Below are 22486 nucleotides of genomic sequence, written 5' to 3'. Positions count from 1 at the left end.
ATTGTCCATAAAAAAATTAATGGTCCCTGCAAACAAAGAAGCACAACAACAGAGGAAGGCTTTTTAGACAATCAATTAAAAGCCTAGGAGAGGGATTATCTCATTGAAATATCAATTTTTAATAGCACTGCATCTTTGAGTTTCCTCTCAAAAAACTTTGCACAGTCCACTTGCCTGCCCTGGTTTATAACTTCATCTCTTTGCTGCCTTTGACTGACCTGAGCCTCTGGGACTGGCCTTGGGGAGCCCAGAGCAGGGGCCTGGGAGGGAGCATGGGCAGTCCTTCATTCACTTGTTCACCCATTCACTCATTCATTCATCAAAGTTTAGTGAGCTCCTGCTATGTGGCAGGCATTGGTATTGGGGGTACGAAAGAACCAAATCCTAGGCCTTAGGGAACTCACAGGCTAGCAAGTCAGCACCAGCCAGGTGAGTAAATCGCTAATTACAGAAGGAGAAACCATCTGGAAAAATCGACGTCAAGGGACTGAGAAGGAGGTTAATGGACAGAGGAGAGGGAATATCTACGTAGCTAGTGAAGCTGGGGGAGGACACGAAGGTGGAAGGAAGAGCGTGCCTGGAGGCCCAGAGGCAGAAACGGACTCGGGGTTTTGGAGGAGTAGAAAGGAGGCCAGTGGGCTGGAATGGTAAGCGACGGGGAGAGAGTGGTAGATGAAGCTGTGCACAGAGACACCATCCAGACCTGCGAGGGCCCTGGAGGCCAGAGAAGAGGCGTGAGTTATAATTAAAGTACCCCAGGAGCTGCTGGGGCAGTGGTTACCGGCATCCTTGCTGGAGAACGATGGCCCGGATTCACGGAGCTCCTGAGGGTCTCAACTTTGGTTTTCTCACTTGTAAGGTGGGGTGATACCTCACTGGGCTGTCATGAGCATCCAGAGAAATAACAGAGGCAGACTGCCTGGCGGGGCTCCTCTTTTTTCTGACCCTACCCTTTCCCCCCTCAGTTTACCCTTGGGGGACTGGGCGATCAGATAAATTTTATCTGATAAGGGACTCCCACCAGACAAATTCCCAAGAGATTTTGTTACACACCTAACTCCAGTTTATCAGCCGATGGGGCGGGTTGGTCGGAAGGGGGTGGTGGTCCAAGAACAGACAAAGATGGCTTTGTTCTCCCAGTGTTACCGCCTAAACCCCATTCCATCCTGGAATTAAGATACCTGGGCGACCGGGCAGGTGATCAGGTGGAGGTTTCTGAGATGGGACGGAGAGCAGGGACAGCTGAGCGTGGCAGGTCAGACAGGCAGAGGCAGATCCTGGACGGAGAACCCCACCCCAGTGTGGACAAGGGCACGTTTCCTGCCTGGACAACTGCTCTTCCACACAGATATGATGGGTGTCCTTGGACAAAGGTGGACAAACAACAATAGTGCTGGGAGCTGAAGCCCATGCTAGGGGCTTGACAAATGTCCTTTCTAATCCCCACAGCATCCCGTGTTACATACGTGGAAACTGAGGCTCAGGTAGGTGATGCTTAGTTAGGGGTGTAGGCGGATCCACATCTCTTTGACTGCTCTCTCTTGAGTTATTAGAATGCAGATCAAAGGAGTGAACGATTATGACCTATTAAAATAAGCTGGAGATTCCTAACACAGTTGCTGGGTGCCCCTGCATAAGCCACTTTGCGCTCTGTACCTCAGTTTAACTCATCTAGGTAATGAGCGTCCCAACTCGGACCTGCCTAAGTTAGAGCATCAAGTCAGGTGCTGGGTGAGAAAGAACCTTGAGTGGTCTCAAGAGAAGAGGGCTTGGTGACAGCGGTTCACACCCTTATTACCTTACTCTCCCCTCCCCCTCTCCTTTCCCAGGACAGTCACAGAGCATCTGCTTTGAACCAGGCTCAGACCTGGGCTGAGGGCTGTAGCCGAGAACACCTGGTCTTAGGAGTTGCCTGAATTCGAACCCTGGTTCTGTGATTTACTGGCTGGCTCCTTCCCTCTCTGGGCCTCGGTTTCCTCATCTTGCCATGGTCCACCTCTGGTGGCAGTGCATGTGCTTTGAATGATACTCCCCCTCCTTTCCTGGTGGTGGGGTTGGGGAGGGGATTCAGGTTCCCACAGGCGGGGCCCCTGCCTTCAGAGCTTGAGGTCCCGGTGCGAGCAGATGAGGAACGCCCCAGTCCCTGTGGTGCTGCCATCCTGTCTGACCACGCCACTGGTACTCCAGCCGTGGGGCAGGCATGGAGAGGACGCTGGGGAAGCCAGTGGGGGCGGGAGAGAGGGGCCTGTCTGGACTTCATCCTAGAGCAACAGGGACCTGAGACCAAGGCCACTGGGGAACGTGCTTAAGGGCAAGTCTGAAACCCACCATGGGCCAGGATGCGGAGCGAGACTTCATCGGTCCAGCAGTGGGGAGCCATGGCTAGTTCTTGAGCGGGGGAGGGGGACCCAGGATGCTCCTCTCTGATGTGGGGGAAGCCTGGGAAATGCGAAAGCCTGAGGAAGGCTTTATGTTTACATCTTTTCAGGGCCCCTCCCAGAGCAGGAAAGGGGAGTCTGAGCACCATGGAGACCACCCCAGCGCAGCTGGGTCTGTGGGGCTGGAGGAGAACTGGGAGGCCTTCCAGGGAGCCCTTGATCCACTGGGAGGCACCCACCTGGGGCCTGGGAGGCAGCTGGCATCTTGCAACCCTGCAATTAGTAGGCAGAGGAGCTGGGTGGTGGTGGGGTGGGGGAGCGGGCTGAGAGCTGCAGCTGGTTCCTGGGTGCTGCCTCTGTCTCCAGCCCACCACCCACTGCCCCAGAAGGGTGCTCAGGGTGGCTGGGGGCCCCCAGGCAGTCAGGGAGCTAGGGTCTTGGGAGAGGATGCAGACCGTAAGTAAAGCCAGAAAAATAATACTAACAGTGAAGTTATACTATGTCTGGAGAATCCAGTTGCTACTGTCCCCATTTTATAGATAAGGAAATGAAAGCCCAGAGAGGGACAGGAGATTGCCAGAAGACACACAGCCAATCAGAAAGCAGCTGGATCTAGAAGCCAAGCTTGCCTGAAGGGCTGGGGCGTGGGGACTCACCCCCCGGGCATAAATTTCCAGGCAGGGATCCCTAGGGGCTGGCTGGTAGGGGCAAAACAAACTTGGCTGGAGAGCAAGGGGAGGCCAAGCCTTCAGAGGACAGACTCCAGGGGCCCCAGCCTCATGCTGCACGGGGAGGAGGGGCCGGGTGGGGCAGTGTCTGGCCTAGCAGGTTCTGCAGCTTGTCCGGGCACTCCAGGCCTGTGAGAAGAGGCCCTGGCACTGCTGTCCCTGGACTGCTGTGGCTTTCAGTGCCTGGGAGACTTCTCAGCTGACCAGCAGAAATATACCTAGGACTGGTCCTGCGGGTATTGCAGTGACGCTGGAGTCAGGGGTGCGGGGTGCTTCTGGCTTCAGCCTTCCACCGTCTCATCCATCCAGCCATCCAGCCATCATTCTTCCCCTCCCTTAAAGATGTTCTCCAGGCCTAGGGCACTGTGCTGGCTGCTGGAAGGATTCTCGGCCCTCCAGGAGCATCTGGTGGGGTGGGAGAAGCAGACAGGTACACAACCCACTAACACTCTAAGAATGAACCAAGTAGGCTGAGCTTTGAGGGGCTGGTGGGACTCTGACAGGGAAGGGGCAATTCTGGGTGGTAGGAAGGGAGTTCAACATGGCTGGAGCTGCAGGGTCTGTTGAGTGGGGTGGGGCTGCAGAGGGCAGGGGCTGCACCATTCGGGGCCTTGCCTTGGAGGGCTGGGGGAAGGGGGGCATGACCAGGAGTGTGAGCTCTGGCCTCAGGTTGCCTGACCTGGAATGCCAGGGTCACCACTAACCAGCTGTGTGGCCTTGGGATAGTTACTTGCTCCCTCCGAGCCTCTGCATCCTTGGTGTCAAGAGAGATGACCACGGGAGTGCCTGCCTCACAAGACTGTAAAGCACATGGCGTGGCTCAATACATGTTACCTGTTCTTGGCAGTCACCCCTGAGGTGACAAGAAGCCTTGCAGGAGTTCTGATCCCGAGAATGACATGTATACTTGGCCTGGCTATACTTCACACTGACTTTGGCCAGTGCCGCCCCTCTCAGCCACTCAATTTCCTCACCTGTTCAAAGAAAGACTGGACTAGGCCAGAGGAAGGGCACTCACATGCCTCGGGGGCCAGGTGGTAATAGAGACGAGGAGGGTGCAGGTAAGGCTGCAGGGAGCGGTGGGGACTGTGGCTCACCGGGTGGCTGTGCCCCCTTCCGGAGAGCACCTGCCTCTCAGCCCTGCAGCTGCAGCCACGCAGGAGTGTGAGCCCAGCATGGTCTGAGGTGCTGATTTCTCAAGAGGGGGAAACCCACATTTTTTATGAGAAAACCTCCCATTATTAACATTAGCAATGCATTAAATACAGCTTTTAAAGCATCACGGGAGCCAAAGCTGATGCTCCTGTTGGCAGATGTTGCTCTCATGACCACCGGGACGGAAGGGCTGTGAGCAGGGAGGCAGCGAGAGTTCCAGGCCCAGGGAATCTTCCAGCCCTGTGTCTGCGGCTGTGCTTCCCTCCCAAGGCTTCTGGTCTCCCTTGTACACGGGAGGCGGAAGGCCAGACCCTCTCCTCTCTGATGTTCTCAGGAGTGGCCCCGCCCGCAGACAGGGGCTATAATGGGGCCCCTGCTCCACACTATCTCGCTGGAGGTGCCAGGGAGTCTGGGAGAGCCTGCTGTGCCGGACGCTCTGCTCTGTGTCTGGGAATGGCAGGTCCGCCTGGGGGCCCAGGGGCGGCTCTCAGGGCTGCTGTCAGTGAGTGCCTGGCTCCTGGCTCCTGGGGGTCAAAGGGCAGCACTTTCAGCCTCTTCTAGGGCCCGCTTCCTGTCCGGGAGAGAAAACAGAAAGAACCGCCCCCCCGCCCCCCCCCCGGCAGGAAATGGTCCTCTTCCCCCAGCGCCTTTTCCCTTTTCTGCTGGCCCTGGCTTGTGAGGAAAGGCCCACGGGGGTGGGTGGCGGTGTGGATCCGGGTGGCTGGGTCTGGCCCACTCCCTCCTCTCCCCTTCAGAGCACAGGAGGGGACCTGGGCCTCTTTGCCATGACAGCAAACCCCACCTCTCCAGCATGGTTAGCTTAGGTTTGGCAACAGGGGACATGACATGTTCAGTGCCCATATTTATTACCCCCTGCTGGGCTCATGGGCCTGTCTCTCCCCTCCTCTCAGCCCCCAGGGCTTGTGGCATCCACTGGGTCCCAGCACCATGGCCCCAGGGGTCCCTCAGACTGGGCCACAACAAGAGAGAAGTCCTTTAGTGCAGCTGCCCACTCCGGGGCAGGGAGTCCCTCTATCAATTGAATTTTTTTTTTCTATCAATTGAATTTAACTCCTCTTTGGTGCCAGGCCCCTGATCCGAGCCCAGCCTCTCCGTACTCACCTCTGAACACAGGGAACTCGCCACGGCCCACGTGCTAGAACAGTTCTGAGAGGGCCTCCTCCTGCAGAAAGCAGGCCCTGGTGCCAAGAATTCATGTAAAACTCCCATCAAGGGCAGGTGTCTCAAATGCCACCTCAACTTGTGAAGATTGAAAAATATATGCTACTGTGTTTTTAATAACCTTTTCCACCAGATTTAATATAAATTGGCTGGTTATAGAAGGTTCAGAAATTAAGTATCAAAAATAAGATTACCTATAATTTCACTACCTAGAGCAGGACTAGGGGAATGATAAAAGGATTTATTATTTGTTGTGTTCATACCTACCTCTGGGTAAACACCCACCAGTCAGTTGTCCGAACTTCATCCCTTATGGCAGAACCCAGCTGGCAAAGCCCCCCTCTCCAGGGCATACCTTCAAGTATTTCAATTATTAACTAACCTTTACTGAGCTCCAGATGAACTCACCGAATTCTCCTGATGGCTCTATGAGACATCTAATTTATAGATGGAGAAACTGAGGCTCAGAGAGGGCAATTAAATTCCTCAAGGTTGCACAGCCAGTAAGAGGCAGAGCAGAGATCTGAATTCATCCAGTGCCAGAACTGAAGTCTCCTCCAGGTTTGACATGCGCCATCCCTTTTCCTTCCCCACAAAGGAGCTGGATTCCTGACCATTCAGCAGTTCCAGTGTTCATTCATTCATTCTTTCTCACGTTCATTCATTTATTAAGTCACTCAAGTGACTTAATAGCAATATTCCTCAGCTCAGGTTCGGTGCCAGGGGCAGGCTGATCCTGTCTGTCCCACACACTGCGTGCCCACATCTGCCACACTCAGGACTCCAGCCCGAGAACCTGAACTCCATTTATTACAAAAGACTGGGTTTATTACATTGTACTAAGAACAGCCACAGCCCCGGCCCAACCCCTAGGGCCCAGAGAGGCAGCCTGGGTGGTGGCCCCAACAGCCCTCCTTTGACACCCGCTCCCCCTGCAAGAAGGTCCTGGGGGGGGGCGCACCTAAAGTGGGCCTCAGAGTGGTCCTGTGTCTATAAAACCAAATGGGTCGAAGGATCCCAGGCATATATATATATATAATATATAATATATAAAAAACATAGGCCATGGCTTCCCTTTCACAGAGTGTAGGTAAGGTGGGACCACTGATGCCCACTGTGGGAGAGAAGGAAGTCATCTGTGGCAGGGACCGTGGTCTGCTCCCAGAGGGAGCACAGGTAGCTGCATCAGTTCAAGTGGCTGGTCAGCCTGGGCACCCAGGGGCCCGGGCTGCTGGCCAGTCCTGCCCAGCCCTGGGAACTCTAGGCCACCTGGATCTGCAGGTCCTCATCCTCGTCCAGGTCGCTGGCTCCGTCCCCCGCCTCCTCGGCGCCAAAGCGAGCACTGCGGATCTTTCCAAAGAGGGGGGCGTTCTGCTGCTGCCTTCGGAGCCTGTGGGGTGGGGTGACAGGCGGGTCAGGGATGAGCCTGATCAGCTGGTGCTGACAGCAGCTAAGCCGCCCCTAGCACTTCTCTGCTGCCAGGCACCAGACTGGGCCTTTTACAAACATTACCTCACCTCACTTCATCCTCCCAGAAGCCCCTGAAATGAGGGAGGTGCTTCTGTCACCCCCATTTTACAGACAAGGAAACTGAGGCACAAAGCAGTTGAGTAATTTGCCCGAAGTCCCACAGAGAGCAGTGAGAGGTGTTGGGCTCTGAACTGGATGGCTGGCTCTGGAGTGGGCCAGGGGCTCAGAGAGGTGAAGCAGCAGGCTCAAGGTCATGCTGCTGGGATTCAAACCCAAACTAGGCTCCAAAGCCCACAGGGAGAGAGTTTGGGGGTGTGGGTTCTGAGACCCCTACATCCTTAATGTCAGTGAGAAAGCACTCCACCCTAGTCCTTCCCCACGTTAAAATTCCTAAGGCCAAACTTTACGAGGCAAACTTCCCTCTAAGAAGAGCTGGTGGAGGAAATGCCCATCCCCCCTTTCCCCTGCACCCCACCCCCAGTGGAGTAGCTGCCCAGGCTGCGTCTTCCTGGAAGGCATGAATTATTAACACGGCAGGGAGGGGCACAGGCGGGGGCCTCCATTACTGCACTGTGATTTAGTGAGCTGTCCCCGGAACATTAAAGCACAAAAAAGTTGGGAAATAAAATGAGGCAGCGGTCCCGGGCAGCCCCGCCCTCCCTGATGGAAGCACTTGAGAGGCTGGGCAGAGCCTGCCTGCCCATTCTGGGAGTTTATGGCTCCCAGAGAATGTGGCCAAGACTGCGGGAGAGCCCTGAGGCTAGGTGGCCTTTGGAGGGGTGTGTGCTGGGTGGGGCCGGTGGGGGGGTGGCAGGGCAGAGCTGGCCAGACACTGAGCCTGACTTGGACTCATGCCTGGGCCCCTGAACAACACTTTACAGGCAGCATCCCAGGCAGCTGGGGAAACTGAGCCTCGGCTGGCCAGGTCACACAGCTGACAGGTCTGGCTCCATAGCTTGTACTCTAAGCCACAGAAACTCAGCACACATAGTACATGCTCTGTAAATGAGGGCTCAGGTGGCAGATGGCGGGGGGGTGATCTGGCCTGACCACCTACTAGCTGTGTAGCCGTGGAAGGACTTACCCTCTCGTGCCTTAGTTTCCTCGTCTGCCAGCCCCCTAGGAAAAAAATCTCTCCCTTTCCTTCTCTCATAGGAGCATGATTCTTATAGCACAATATCTGACCCAAATACAAAAGCTCCACTACTATTTAGCATTTATTATGTGCCAGGTACTTTTATAAGCATAGATCAGCTCATTTAATTCCCACAACCAAGAGGCAATAAAAACTGTTATAGGCCCCATTTTACAGATGAGCAAACTCTGACCAAGAGAGGTCAAGTAAGTGGCCCAAAATGACACGGCTACTGAGTGCAGAGCCAGAATTCCCAACCACCCAGGCAGCCTGCTGCAGAGCCCAGGCTCTGTCTATTCCATGAAATAAGAGGATGTAGGTAAGGGCCTGCCCCAGGCCTGGCACAGGAAGAGTCAGTCTCAGGTGGGGGCTCCTGAAATGGGGAGGGGCTTGGACTAGGTATTATCTGTCATCTCATGTCTCTGAGGGGAGTCGGGGGAGAGAGCCATTCACAGGGTGCTGTGATGGAGAGGGAGGCAGCGGAGGGATGCAGAGTGTGCTGGGGGGGGGTCCCCCAGACCTTCTGGTCCTCCTTCACTGAGGCTGACGGGTCCTGTCTACAGATGAGGGGGTCGGGGCTGCCATCAAGGCCGGGGCTCCTCCGTGGTTCCCTGCCCTCCAGTCCTTCAGGATCACCCCAGCCTGCTCGTTCTTCTTATCAAAGACTCCCCAGACCCACTGGCCCTCTCTGCTGCCCCACGCTGGGCCTGACCTCTTTGGCCGCCCCTCCTGTCCTCTGGACACACGACACAATTCCAAAGCTCCCAGCTGGTCTTACTTCCTGCACTCCCTTCCCTGGTTTCCTGGCCCTGGCCCTTCCTGCCTGGAGGGGACAGGATTCTGGCCCCAGGACGTCCACATCTCTTCCTTCTCTGTCTTCCCCACTAGCCCCACTCAGGGCTCCAACCCTGACCCCTGACCCTTGGCTTCCCTCGGCTGGAAGCGCCTCTGCCCTGTTTCTGAGCCCCAGCCAGGAGTCCTCCCCCGGAGGGGCTGCACGCTGGGCCCACCTGGACTGCACGTGCTCCAGCTGCACTTGCAGGTTCTCGCTTTGCTCCGTCTGCTCGTCCAGTGACCGCTGCAGCTTACGTGCCTGGTTGTGGGCCTCGTCCAACTGGGGGGTGAGCAGGGCCAAGAGCACGGGAGTCAGCTTGGGCTGCGCCAGCCTGCCCTGCCATCTGCTTAGGACCAGCCACTCCTGCTGTTCCTCTGTGGGAATGACCTTCCCCAAGAGCAATTCCTGTCGCTCCTTTGAGGCCCACCTCCTCCAGGGAAACATCCCTTTCGCTTCTCTTCTTCGCTTCCTGTTGCCCCTCCCCTCCAAATCTACCCATCCTCTAATGCCCCAAGCTACTGGTCCACCCATCAATACACCTACCCTATGAATCTGTCCATCTGATCATTCATCCATGGAAATATCCACCTGCTCATGGAGATACCCACCTACCCACTCACCGTTCATTAATCTCTTCAGACACCCATTCACCCTACCCTTGTGTCCTTCCATCCTTCTGTCCTTCTTTCCCTCTCCATGCATTCTTCCACCCACTGACCCAGTCAGCTGTCTGTCCATCTTTCCACTATCCACTCAGTCATCCATCTTTCCATATATCCATCCATCATCCATCCATCCACCCATCTACCTATCCATCCATCCATCCAACCAATCACCCATCAGACATCTGTTGTTACATCTCATCCATCTATCCTCTCTCCCTCTCCCATCCATCTGTCCACCTATTCCCTCATCCATCTGTTCATCCATCCATGGAGTTATCCTTCTGTCCTTCTATTTAACCAACTCCATATCCACCCACTCATCCATCCATTAATCTATTCAACCACTTATCCACCTTGTCTGTCCATTTTTCTTCCCATCCTCCTACCCACACACCATCTGTCACCCACCCACCTGCTCTATCCTGGGTCCCTCTGGAGAGTCAGGCTTGTGCTAGGGGACCCAGCATGGTCCGACATGGGAGGGCCCTGCAGCCCCACTCCCACCTCCCCCAGCTGAGGTCTGCAGGCTGTGCTTTGGGCCCTAGCAGGCGCTCACCTCGTCCTCAGCCTGGGCCAGCTCCTTCTTGAGCTCCTCCACCCGCAGCCGCAGCTTCTTCACCTCTGCCTCGTGCTGTTCCACCCGCCGGTTGGCGTGTGCCAGCTCCGCCACCTTCTCCTGGAATTGCTTCTTCAGCTTGCTGTGCACATGCTTCAGGTCTGCCAGCTCCTGCAGGGGAGCAGAGATTGGGGGAGGGCTCGTGCGAGGGAGTTCCATGAGGTCAGGCAGTTCTAGGGGTGCCAGTGTCTCTCTTGCCCAGAATCTCTCCACCTGCTGTCTAAAATACCAGTACTAGAGCTGGCTGAGCAGCTGGAGGCTAGAGGTGCCGTCTAGTGAGGTGAGAAGGCATGCGGGGCAATGAGGGAAGAGGTGGGTGTAACTGGTGGCTCCATTCTGGACATGTAACTCTGGGGCGCCTGCAGGAGATGACATGGAGGTGTCTAGCAGCCTACTTGAGCTGAGTCATGTTTTCTGGGGAGGGGTGAAGTCGGGACTCTTTGGTGTGTAAATGGCACTAAAGCCCTGGGTCTGGAGATGAGCTAAGCTGGGGAGTGGTGTCGGAAGAAAAGAGATCAGAAGCCAGAGTGGCTGGGAAGGGGATGAGCAGCCAGGAGAGGAGCTGCCCACCCCTGAGCTCTGTGATTTCTCTGAGCCTCAGTTTTCACATCCATGAAATGGGGACGGGCAGTACCTAAAGGTCTCTTGAATCCATCCTCTTTGTTCCATCTCCACCAACCTGAGCCTGGTCCTGGCCTCCATCATTTCCCGCTGCCCCAGGAAACGGCGACAGACTCCCCACCGGCTTGCCTTCCTATCTGCCTTCCACACAGCAGCCAGTGAGCACTGAGAACCACAACCTGCTTGCACCTACCTCTTACTCTTCAAAGGTGGCCCTGAGCTCCTGCCTCACCTACCATGTCCTTCTTGCCCACTGCCCTCCAGCCACACTGGCCACCCTGCTCCTCCAAAGCTCCATGTCCCTGTCACCATGGGACGTTCATTCACAGTACTTCCGAATTCTCTCCCGGAATCAGTTCACTACCGGTCAACACCTGCTTTCGCTTGAGACCTGGGCTCAAACGTCACTGCCTCAGGGAAGTCTCCCCATGACCCGGGCCTAAGCCAGGCCCCCTGGTATTCCCTCTTCCCTCTTCCTGCCCAGCCACGGAGTTGTGTGACCAGCCTGAGTGTGTGAGGGAGAGAAAAACACCTGCATCCCCCTGAGCCACCAGCTCCACGAGGGGAGGCCACGTCCCTCCTGTCCGTTCACTGCTGTGTCCCCAGCACCTAGAACAAGGCTTACACACGGTGCTCAGTAAACATTTGTTGGGTTAATAAAAGGGCTGTTGAGAGGATTAAGTGAAATCATGGACAAAAAGCACCGGCACAGGGCCTGGCCCACAGTGGTGCCCCATAAATGCAGCTGCTATGATATCACTTAGCCTGGCCCACGGTGGGCGCCCAGCAGGAGCCGCGGCTGGGGCGATTATGACCTCTGTCCGTAGTTGTTACTTCAACGGTCCCCGGCCCCCTGCGGGTTGGAGCTGGACACCCAGAAGGCGCTCTGCCTCAGCCCTGGCCGCGCCACCCACTGCCCCACCTTGTTCTTCTCGAAGAGCGAGGCCTGGCTGGCCCGCAGGTCGCAGTCCAGGGCGCTGGCTGTCTGCCGCCGCCGCCGGGCCAGCGCCTCCTCCAGGTCCCCGACCTGTGCCCGCAGCTTCTTGTTCTCACGCTCTAGGCCCAGCTTCTCTGTCTCCAGCCGCTCACGGCGACCCCACTCGGCTGCGTTCTCCGCCTGCAGCCGCTCCATCTGCAACAGGGCAGGACACGGGGAGGGGTCCACAGGGAGGGGGCACAGAAGGCCAGAGTTGGAGGCTCCCCCTCCCCACCTCCTCCTGCAGCCGTTTTTTTGGCTCCAGGAAGCAGGTCGAGCTGCAGCGGCTATAATTAACCGGGGCTTATTTCACGGTGTGCAGGATGTGAGGGCGCTTCTAGTCTCTGTGTGGGAGAGAGGCCCAACCCCTGCAGACTCGAGCACACTCGGGGTGTGGCTGGTTCCCCCTTAGTGTACAGGCCTGGTTCCTGCCCTCTTCTACGTGAATGACTGATGGTGGCAGGACCCCTGGTCCCCTGAGCCCCAGGCGCTCCCAGTGGCTTCACCTCGCCCCTCAGCTCCGCCATCTTCCTGTCCATGCTGGAGCGTGCACCCAGCTCGTCCTCCAGGTCTTCGGACATGCGGCCCAGCTCGTCCTGGTGGGCCTCCTTCAGGATGCTGAGCTGCATGATACAGCACAGCCTGGTTAGGTGAGGACCACCAGCCCTGCTGGGTGGGCACTGGTGCATAAGGGCTTAGCAAGGGGCCTGAGGTGGTACCAAATGGGCCACGGGGTATCTAGAACAGACCCCAAATTTGACCACTTCTGCCTCTTCTGACATCTCTCACTTCCTACCTCATTACCATCTAGCCTCCCAGTGTCCACTCTTGCCCCCCACCTCCCCAGTCAACCCATTTTCCACAACAATAGCCCAGAAGGAGCTTTAAAAAAAGATAAACCCAGGGGAATTCCCTAGCGGTCCAGCCCGTTAGGACTCGGTGCTTCCACGGCAGGGGGCTCCGATTCAATTCCCAGTTGGGGAACTAAGATCCTGCAAGCTATGCAGCGTGGCCAAAAAATAAATAAAAATAAAAAAGATAAACCCAATCATATCTCCATTCCCAGGTTCCTTAAGATAAAAACTGACGGATTTCCCTGGTGGCGCAGTGGTTAAGAATCTGCCTGCCAATGCAGGGGACATCGGTTCGAGCCCTGGTCCGAGAAGATCCCACATGCCGCAACTACTGAACCCACGTGCCACAACTACTGAAGCCCGTGCACCTAGAGACCGTGCTCTGCAACAAGAGAAACCACCACAATGAGAAGCCCGCGCGCTGCAACGAGGAGTAGCCCCCGCTCACCACAATTAGAGAAAGCCCGTGTGCAGCAACGAAAACCCAATGCAGCCAAAATAAAATTAAAAAAAAAAAAAAAAAAAAGATAAAAACTGACCCCTCCCTATGGTCCCGTAAAGCCCTGCACGATTGGACCCGTCTCCCCTTGACCGCATCTCCCACCTCTCTCCCTTGAGCTCTCTGTGCTCTGGGCACCTCGGCCTCCTCCCTAGTCCTCAAATACACAAGTTCCTGTCCACTGCAGGCTTCACACGTGTGGTTCCCTCTGCCTGGTGCCCCCGTTCCGAGGTATCTTGAAGGGCTGACTTTTCTCATTCTCAGGTCCTGGCCTAAATGCTCCCTCCTCAGGGAGGCCTCTCCTGTCCTCCCTGCCTAGAAGGGGTACTTCTCCAACCCCCCGTCCCCCCAAGAATGTGAGCTCAGGAGGACAGACAGCGTGTCTGTCTGCCCATCTTCTATCCCTGTATGGCCTGGGCCCAGGGCAGTGAACACTGGCTGAACGCACCCAGTGGATCTGAACCCGGGTCTGCCTGTGGGTGTGGGGTTGGTCACATGAGAATCGCCTGGGGTGCTTTTAAAATAGTGCAGATTCACTGTTGTACAGCAGGGAAAGCTCCCAGATGAATGATCTTTGCAATGGCATGGATGAGCCTTAAATATGGAATGTTGAGGGAAGAAAGCCTGATACAAATGAGAATATTTGTAATTATGTATCTGTAAATCTGCACAGTTGTCTTACTCACTTTTCTTCAAAAGATTACACATTTGAAAAGATTAAAAAGACAGATTCTTGGACCCAACCCCCAAAGATGCTGACTCAGGAGGATGAGGGTGACGTCTGGGAACCTCTATTTTAGGAGATTCCTTAAAGAGATTCTACTTAAAGACCGGTTTTCCAGGACAGTTTCAGGCTCTGAGGTCTGTGAACCTCCCGTCTTCTGGAAAAGTAGGGATCCAGCCCAGCTTTCCGTGGGTGGCTGCGCCCCCTGGTGGCCATCAGGGCCTGCACAGGAAGCAGTAAGGGAAACCCAGCCTGACCCCTGCCTGCCCTGAGTCCCCAGAATGCAGTGGTGGAATCCCCTCTCTGCCAGTTGGAGCTTCAATTTCCTCATTTGTAAGATGGGGACATCAGGACCCAGATTTCTTGACTGCTGTGAGGCTCCAGCGAGATTTCGCACCCACTATGTGCCCAGTGAATGTCCAGACTCCTCCCCTTCGTCTTGGTTTACAAGGCCTATGGGATTTAGCTCCCCTTGCAATCTCAGCTCTCACTTACTATCCTCCAGCCACACTGGCCTCTAGTTCCTGAACACACTAGGCTTGTTCTGGCCTCAGGACCTTTGCATTTGCTGTACCTTCTGCCAGGAACTTTGCCTTTATCTCAAGGGTGGCTTCTTCTAATCACTTTAGCTCTTGCCTCAAATGTCACCCTCTTAGAGAAGTCTTTCTATGACCCACCACCTCATTTCTCTGATTCTGTTTTGACTCTTTCACAGCTTCTTAATTTATCTACCTGCTTACTGTTGGTCTCCCTCACCACGGCACCCCCTAAGGTGAGCCCCTGAAGGTAAGGACATTGCCTGCCTCAGTACTCAGAACACTGCATGGCACATGGCTGGTGCTTGACAGTGAATGAATGAATTCCCTTCTTTCTTCCATTCCCTCTGCTGAAATTCAACAGTGCAGCACTGCTTCCCCCAGGAAGCCCCTGTGGTCTCCAGGACTCACTTGCTTGAGCATCTCCTGCTTGGTCTTGCTCAGCTCCTCATACTTGATCTTCCACTGGCTGAGCTCCCCCTCCAGCTTCTCAATGTTCCTGCTCAGTGCCATTTTATCCCTGGGGAGGGGAGAGGGAGGGATAAATGGGGATGAGTCCACTGGGGCCCTCCGCTGAGTCCTCCTATGTAGTCTGCACCTGTCAATCCCATGTCCAAAGTGCTTGCCTCTGCATTCAAGGCCCTGGCACCCCACTCTGTGGCAGGCACCCTGGTTTTGCATTTCTTCTGGAGCTCCACCCTCTGCACAGCTACAGGTGCCCAGCTCCCAGTGTGGAGTGACCAGGGCTCCAGGGCACTGGGCCCTGGGCTCATCTGCCAAATGAGACCCCCATTTCTTCCTATCTGTTTCATGTAGGCTTGGTTTGAACACACAGCTTTGCAGTTGGAAAAGCTGGAAAACACTGTCCAGTGACTCTCTGAAGGACGGGTCCTCTCTTGTCATCATCACTGGGTGGCAGTCCCATGTGTTCTCGTGACTCCCACCCTGCACTCTGTCCTAAACATGAAGGAGGCACTGTGGGTAACAAGCATGGTATCAGGCCCCAGCACACAGTGCTTTACGACCAACCCCACACTGTGCTGGTCTCCCATTCTGAAAGTCTAGTATTTCTTTACATTTCAGTTTGTACAATAGGTTGATTTTTGTTTTGCTTAAAAAGAAATGTATTGTTTCATAGTTCTGGAGGCTCCAAGTCTAAGACCAAGGTGTTGGCAGGGTTGGCTCCATGTGAGGGGTGTGAGAGGAAATCTGTTCTATGCCTCTCCCCTGGCTTCTGGTGGTTTGCTGGCAATTTCTGGTGTTCCTTGGCTTACAGAAGCATCACCCTGATCTCTGCCTCTATCTTCACAAGGGCATTATGTTGATTTTTAAAAGACTTCTGTGTGTAGTTAAGTTAAACTATCCTTGTATTTAATTTCTGGACAGAAAAGAGGGTGTTACAAAATATTCATCATAATCAGGCTTGTGCCCCGATCAAGGTAACTGGTGACCTCCACGTCCTAAATCCACTGGTCAGTGCTCAGTCCTCTTCCTACTTGACTAGCTGATCACTCCCTCCTCCAGGACACAGTTTCTCCAGCTTTCTCTGCCCCCCACTGGCTCCCTTCTCCTGTCTCCTTTGCTGCTTCCCTCTTCTTCTAAACTTGGTCGGCTTCAGGGCCCCATCCTCCGGCCACCTCCCTATCCACTCTCACCCCAGCTCACGGCTTTCAGTATCATCTATTTGCCGATGACTCTTGCGTTTTTACCTCCAGCCCAGACCTGTCTCACAAACTCCAGATTCATTCATGTCCCCAACTGCCTCCGTGCCATCTCAAACTCAACACGTCCAAAGCCAAATTCCCAGCTGCAACCCCCCAATCTCCCTATGCCTTCTTCCCTGCTTTTATTTTTGCCCACGGCACTCTCCCCCCATGAAGGCAGGGATTTCTGGTCTTACTGATGGCTGTATCCTCACTGCTGAGCAGAGCCTGACCCCAATGCCCAACACGTATTATTTGAATTAATAATAATAATAAAAAAACTCTCACTGTGTCCTTGGGCAGAGTACCACTGTTCTAAAGTCCCAAGACTGAAACAGTACCATTCCGCTCCAGTGAATCTCACCTTCAGAGACACGGATTTTCATTCTGTGATTCTGAGGACGCCCTGGAGTGGCCCGGCCCGGCCCCCGGCCCCTGCCTGCCTCCCGGGACTTACTCTCGCTCCTTGAGCAGCACCTTCTGGGACTCATCCAGCCGTAGCCGCAGGGCAGTCAACTTGGAAGCGTCCTCCTCGATGGTGGCGGTGTCCTCCCAGGGCAGTCGGCTACGCTCCTGGCGGCCCGAGCTGCCCCGTGAGGCCCCCGCCCCTATGCTGCGCGTCTCCCAGCAGCCCTCGGGCTCCTCTGGTCTGCTCCTCAGCAGGCCCTCCACCAGCTCCAGCTCCTGTGGGGTCCAAGGCGGAGGCTGGGTCAGTGGTCGCTGAGTCCTCACCCTCTTGGCTTCACTGTGGCCTCTCCTAGGCCCAGGGTCTGGCATCAGCTTGGTGGGTAACCTTGGGCAAGTCACACAGTCCTTCTGGACCCCCGTTTCCTCTTCTGCTGCCTGCTTCTCCACCCCTGGGGAGGGAGGGACACACCCTCTCCCTGCACTGCCTAGAAGTGCACAGAGTCAGCCACTAAGGTTCCCTGAATCCTGGAAGAGTCCCCCGAATAGGTGGTAAGCTCCCTGTCAGTGGAAGTATGCAAACATTTGGTGGGACACTGGTGTGAATGTATGTAGAAGCAGGGATTCCTACAACGAATAAGGACTAGATTCCCTCAAAAGGAATTCCCACTCGAAGATCCCGTTTTTCAGGTGCAAACACCTGAAACATGATAAGTGGTAAAAGATGCATAGGAAGGTGGGTGACCTCTGTGAGCAGAACCAGCTCCCAGATAGGAAGCAGTGAGGGATTATTAACTCAACTCTGAGGCCTCTTCCTCCCTGCCAGGCTCCCCTTCCCCTCTGCCCTTGTCTGCCCCCTGGCCTGCCTCTGACTATAGACTCAAGATGCCCATGGCCTCTGTTACAGCCTGGCTTTTCCTACAGCCTTTCCAGATGAGTCTGGACCAGCCCCTTCCCTGACTGGCCCTTGGTTTCCCTATCTAGACTGGGACAGTGGCCCTGAGGCCTCCCTGAGGAGTGAGATTCTACTCCTCTTGTATCTCAGACTGTCTGGGTGGGGGCCTCTGATGCCACCTGGTCCAAAGCTCCAATTCACAAATGAGGAAACAGGGAGGGAAGAAGGGACTTGCTGTGGGTCACAGAGGACAGGGCTGGGCTGGAGAGCAAACTCAGACTGCAACTCCAGAGCTCCCACCGCTGGTACCTGCCACCCCGTCGACTGTGACTCATAACCAGAAGGAGAACAGGAATAGTGCCGTGAGGCTGGTTGGTATACAGGGGCTCTCATTCCCTGCCCCGAAGCAAAGCAATGAACTCCAACTGCAAACACCATGCAGGCCTGGGGAGGAGGGGCTTCAGCCACCAGGAGGCAGCAGTGCCCACTCTGGCCCACAGGCAGGAGAAGAGAGGGGGCAGCCAAGAATCTTAGCTAGAGGAGCTGGCCTGCCTGGGGACGGAGCTGGGAGCAACCTGAGGCTGGACTCTGTCCCTAGATGGCCTTCTGGTGACAGGCCTGCTGGTTCAGGGGAGGTTGCCCTCCACACACACCATTAATATTCCAGATGTACTGATTATTATCACCATGGGCTCTGGAGTTCGCCTGGGGGCAACTCCCAGTGAGTCTAGTCACCAGCTGGGAGCCATTGGTACTTAACCTCTCAACGCCTCAGTGTTCTCATCTGTAAAGGAAATACTTCCTGGGGTTGCTCGGAGAATTAAGCAGACAATGCACGTGCAGAGCCTAGCGCCCTGTGGAGGTACCCATCGAACCATGGATGCCATTTCCCAAACTCACCAGGCACTCTCAGCCTCTAGGTTTTTGCACAGAATTTCCATCACCTGGAATGCATTCCTGCACTTTTCACAGCCAATTCCTCCGCATCCTCCTAGTCTCAGCTTAAATGGACTGCTTCCAGAAAAGCTTCTGTGCAGCCCCTCCTCAAAGCCTGGATCTGGGACCTCCTCTGTGCTCCCACTGCCCTGATAACCCCCCACCCCTCAGCTTTGATTGACCCCTCTTATAAATGTTTCCCCCTTCCCCTAAATTCAAATTGAACGAATGAATGGATTCAGCTCTGCTACTAATGGATGTCTTCCAGGTAAGTGCTTAGAACGTGCTCCTGCTCAGAGAGGATGATTTCTTGGTTCTGTTGATTACTCAGGTGTGGGAGTGGAGGGACCACCAGAACCGGGGACTCTCTGCCCTGCGGGCGGTCTCTGGAAGGGAGGTAACCTGGGGCCCTGCAGTGCAGAGCCCGACCCCCTGAAGGAGTCAAACCTCCCTGCGGGCCCGACCCGGGCCCGGCCCTTACTACCCCTCTTTCTGAGCCAGGCGGCCACCTCTTCTGCCCGAGTCAATCAGCCCCTCCCACTTTTAAACTCCAGCGCGAAGGCCCCGCCCAGCAGCCCCGCCCCCCGCCGCGCACCTGGCTGCCCTGGGGTCTCTCCGACCCGACGTCGCGCACTGGCTCCTGCTCCCTCTCTGGCTCTGTCTCGGGACCGTCAGGCGTCCTGTCCATGACCCCCCGGGCGCCCCGCAGCCGCGCCAGCTCGCGGCCCCGCGCCTCGCACTCGCCCTGCGCCTCCTGGCGCTCGCGCCGCGCGCCCGCCAGCTCCTTGGTGAGCGCGTCGAGACGCTGGCGCAGCTGGCGCACCTCCTCGCGCGCGCGGTTGCGCTCGGCGCGCACCTTGCTCCACTTCTCGCGCCAGTTGGCCGTGCAGTCCGACCACCAGCGCATGGTCTTCTCCATCTGCGCCGCCCGCGCGCGCGCCTCCTCCAACTCCCGCAGCCGCAGCTCCTCACGGCTCTCCCAGTCCCCGTCGGCCAGCAGCGCGGGCGCCGGCGGCAGCGGCAGAGCCGGAGGCGGCCCGGGCGAGGGCGTGCCGCTCGGCGGCGTGGGCGGCAGCGAGTCGGCCGGCCCCATGCGCTCGGGCGACGGGCTGCCCAAGATGGTCAGGAGGCTGCCTTTGGACAGCTGCGGGGACTCGGCCAGCCGGGGGCTCGGCCCGTGGCTCATGGTGTGGCCGCGGGGGCGGGCAGGCTCTCGGGCCCTGGGCTGGAACTCCTAGACTCAGAGGCGGCGCGGGGCGCGCGCGGCGGACGCGATACCACTGTGCATGATGGCCACTGCTACCCGCTGCTCTCCCGGCCACGGGGCGGGGGACGTCTCCTACAACCTGTGGGAGAACACAACCATTATTAGGAGGTGGCTACCATCCGTCCATATCCTTAAGCTCAGCCATGGGAAGGGAGTAACCGGCAGAGGGAACAGCATGGGCAAAGGTGGGAGGAGTGAAAATGGTCACCTCCAGAAGCCCCAGTGAGGCTGGAATGGTGAGCAAGGGCCTGCAACCGCTTCCTCACTGGCCTCCAGACTCCCCCCTTGAGTCCCTTCACCCTGCAGCAGCCGCAGCTGATCTGAAACCTTGATCTGCTGTCCCTGACCTTCAGGTCCCATCTCACACAGTGAATGGCTTATACTATTCTCTCTCCACCCGGAATGCTGCATGCTCCCATGCTGGCCCTGCCGCCAGGAGTCCCCTCCCAGCCTCTTCCTGCACTGGGCTAACGCTTCTCATCCTTAAAACTTCTCTGAGATATCACCTTCTTCAAGAAGTTTTCCCGGACCCCCTCAGGCCAGGTGGTCAGCCCCAGCCCATGTCTCCACTAGCCAATCCCACTGTACCACTTATCTGTGTCCCTGTGTGCTCCCCATCCTGACCCCAGACTGTGAGTTTGCTGAGGGCAGGGGCTGGCTCCTGGTCTTTGTCCCAGCACTGATGACAATGACAGTGACATTTATGGAGGCCCAGGCACCATGGCTATGTGAACTATCCTCTCAACAGACGTGGGGGAAATTATAGACATTTACTGAAGAGGAAAGGGAGGCTCAGCAAAGTTAAGCCCTGGAGTTAATCCAGATACAGCATCCAGAAGTCCAAACGCAAACACTGGGGCAGGTTTGGTGAATACCTGCACGCACTGATGGTACGACAGAAATAAGCCGGTGTCTAGATGGTGGCGGTGCGGTGTGGTGAGGTGCCCCCCATGCCTGCTGCTGAGCTCTGCTGTTCACGGGCCACGTCCCCTTTAAAATAAGTGAGACACATGCCCCTCTCTATCCCCAACCTGCCACACTCTCCCTCCATGTGGCTCTGTGCTGACCCCCAGGAGCAGCCCCTCGGGGCATCTCGTACTTCCTTCCCCATTCAGCTGGGCATGTCCCACAGATCCTCACCCCAGCCCCTAAGGCCCTGCCCTGATTGCCATCTCTTCCTTTTTTCAGGGACCCATCAGGGCACTGCTGGTGGGGCTCTCAGCAATCCGGAACAGTGTCCCAACACTGTCTGGCCAACGCTCTGTGTCCCCTCTTCACCCTCCTCTGGCCTCTAAGCCCCTCACTCTTGGCAAGTGATCTAATGTCAGAGTTTGCAGTGAAAAGAGAAGCTGTCAGGCTGGCACTCCCTCCCTGTCCTGCCCCAAGCCCCATGGCCCCCTCCTCTCTGCCCCTAAGAGGACAGAGGGGCTCTCCCTCCTTGGGTCAAAGGTCCCCCCACATCCAGCTTCTCCCACCCCTGCCAATGATCCCTCTCCAGGGGGCCTCCCCACCTGCTAAAGTCTCTCCTGGCACTTTCACCTCACTTCTCTGTCTCCTCCCTTTCAAGGCCCATCCAGAGGGGTCCACACTTGCTGTCTCCACCCTGTCCATCTCCCTCTCTCTCTCTCATCAGGCCTTGCCAGGCTGGCTTCCAGCTCCCCTGCCCTACCCACCGGGCACGTCCTAGCCCTCACGGGTGTGCCCTCTCTAGCTCTGGGCACCTTCCATCCCTCCTGTCTTGCATCTCTCTCTTCCAGGATGTTCTCCGGGTTTTCCTCCTCTTCTCCAGCTGTTCCCCATCACCTTCCCTGGAGTGCTGGTGTCATCCAGTCCTTGCCCCCTTCTCCTCTCTGGCTGCTCCTGCCTGAGCCATCTTGCCACGTCCTCAATAACCCTGAATCTCTCTCTCCACCCTGGGCTGCCCTCCAGAACCGCCCAAACCACCAGCACGTCCCTCAGACAACTCAGACTCAGCTTGGTCGGACGGGATTCACCATCTCCACTCTCCCCACTACTGGATCCTCCTTCTGGATGTCCCCTCTGGGAGAAGAGCATTTCCTTACTCCTTCACGCTGTGGGGAACATCCTGGAATCTTCTTTCTCCCCACCTCCAAGTCATGTCAGTCTGTTTGCCACACATCACGTGGATCTATCCACCTTCCTCCTCAGCCACTAACCTGTCAAGGCCACCACCATCATCTCCCACCTGGGAGACTGCAGCCACCGACCTCCCTGCCCCATCCCCCTGCCCCCTTTTGCCTTCTTCAAATCCATTCTCAAGAGCAGCAGCCAGAGTGAGTTTTTAAAAACGCAAACCTGGGACTTCTCTGCTGGTGCACTGGTTAAGAATCCGCTGCCAACGCAGGGGACACGGGTCCGAGCCCTGGTCTGGGAAGATCCCACATGCCGCGGAGCAACTAAGCCCGCGCACCACAACTACTGAGCCTGTGCTCTAGAGCCCATGAGCCACAACTACTGAGCCCACGTGCCGCAACTACTGAAGCCTGTGTGCCTAGAGCCCGTGCTCCGCGACAAGAGAAGCCACCGTAATGAGAAGCCTGTGCAGCAACGAAGACCCAGTGCAGCCAAAAATAAATAAATAAATAAATAAATTTATATTAAAAAAATAAAAACACAAACCTGATCATGCCAGTGGCCACAACCTTTGTCATTACCAATAGCTGTGACCTCTCTCAAGAGTCAGTTCCAAGCTCACTCCCTCTAGGGCTCCAACACGAAAAATTCTTCAGTCTCCAAAGGAGCTACAGCCTACCGATCGCCCCGCCTGTTCGCTGTCCCCACTGCCCACCCTGTCCCTTCTCTCCTTGCTATGGGCCATGGTTGCAACCTCGTTCTCACAAACGCCCTGAGTGCCCCAGCTGTCTCACCTGTTCTTGTCTCTCAGG

At 56.1% G+C, this 22486-nt stretch overlaps 1 protein-coding gene across 1 annotated transcript; it reads right to left on the bottom strand.

The window, feature by feature from the left end:
- Positions 1 to 6390: 6390 nt before the first annotated feature.
- Positions 6391 to 19499, bottom strand: CCDC102A (coiled-coil domain containing 102A; the record flags this gene model as incomplete). The annotated part of the gene is made up of 8 exons (XM_079722896.1): positions 6391 to 6833; positions 9059 to 9162; positions 10105 to 10275; positions 11708 to 11917; positions 12268 to 12384; positions 14786 to 14894; positions 16535 to 16761; positions 18909 to 19499. 8 exons carry the CDS (start codon positions 19497 to 19499, stop codon positions 6704 to 6706), a joined length of 1659 nt encoding a protein of 552 aa, XP_079579022.1. The 3' UTR covers positions 6391 to 6703.
- Positions 19500 to 22486: the final 2987 nt, after the last annotated feature.

Source organism: Hyperoodon ampullatus (genome assembly GCF_949752795.1).
Source record: "Hyperoodon ampullatus genome assembly, chromosome: 18".
NCBI lineage: Eukaryota > Metazoa > Chordata > Mammalia > Artiodactyla > Ziphiidae > Hyperoodon > Hyperoodon ampullatus.
This window is presented reverse-complemented; position numbering and strand designations above follow the sequence as displayed.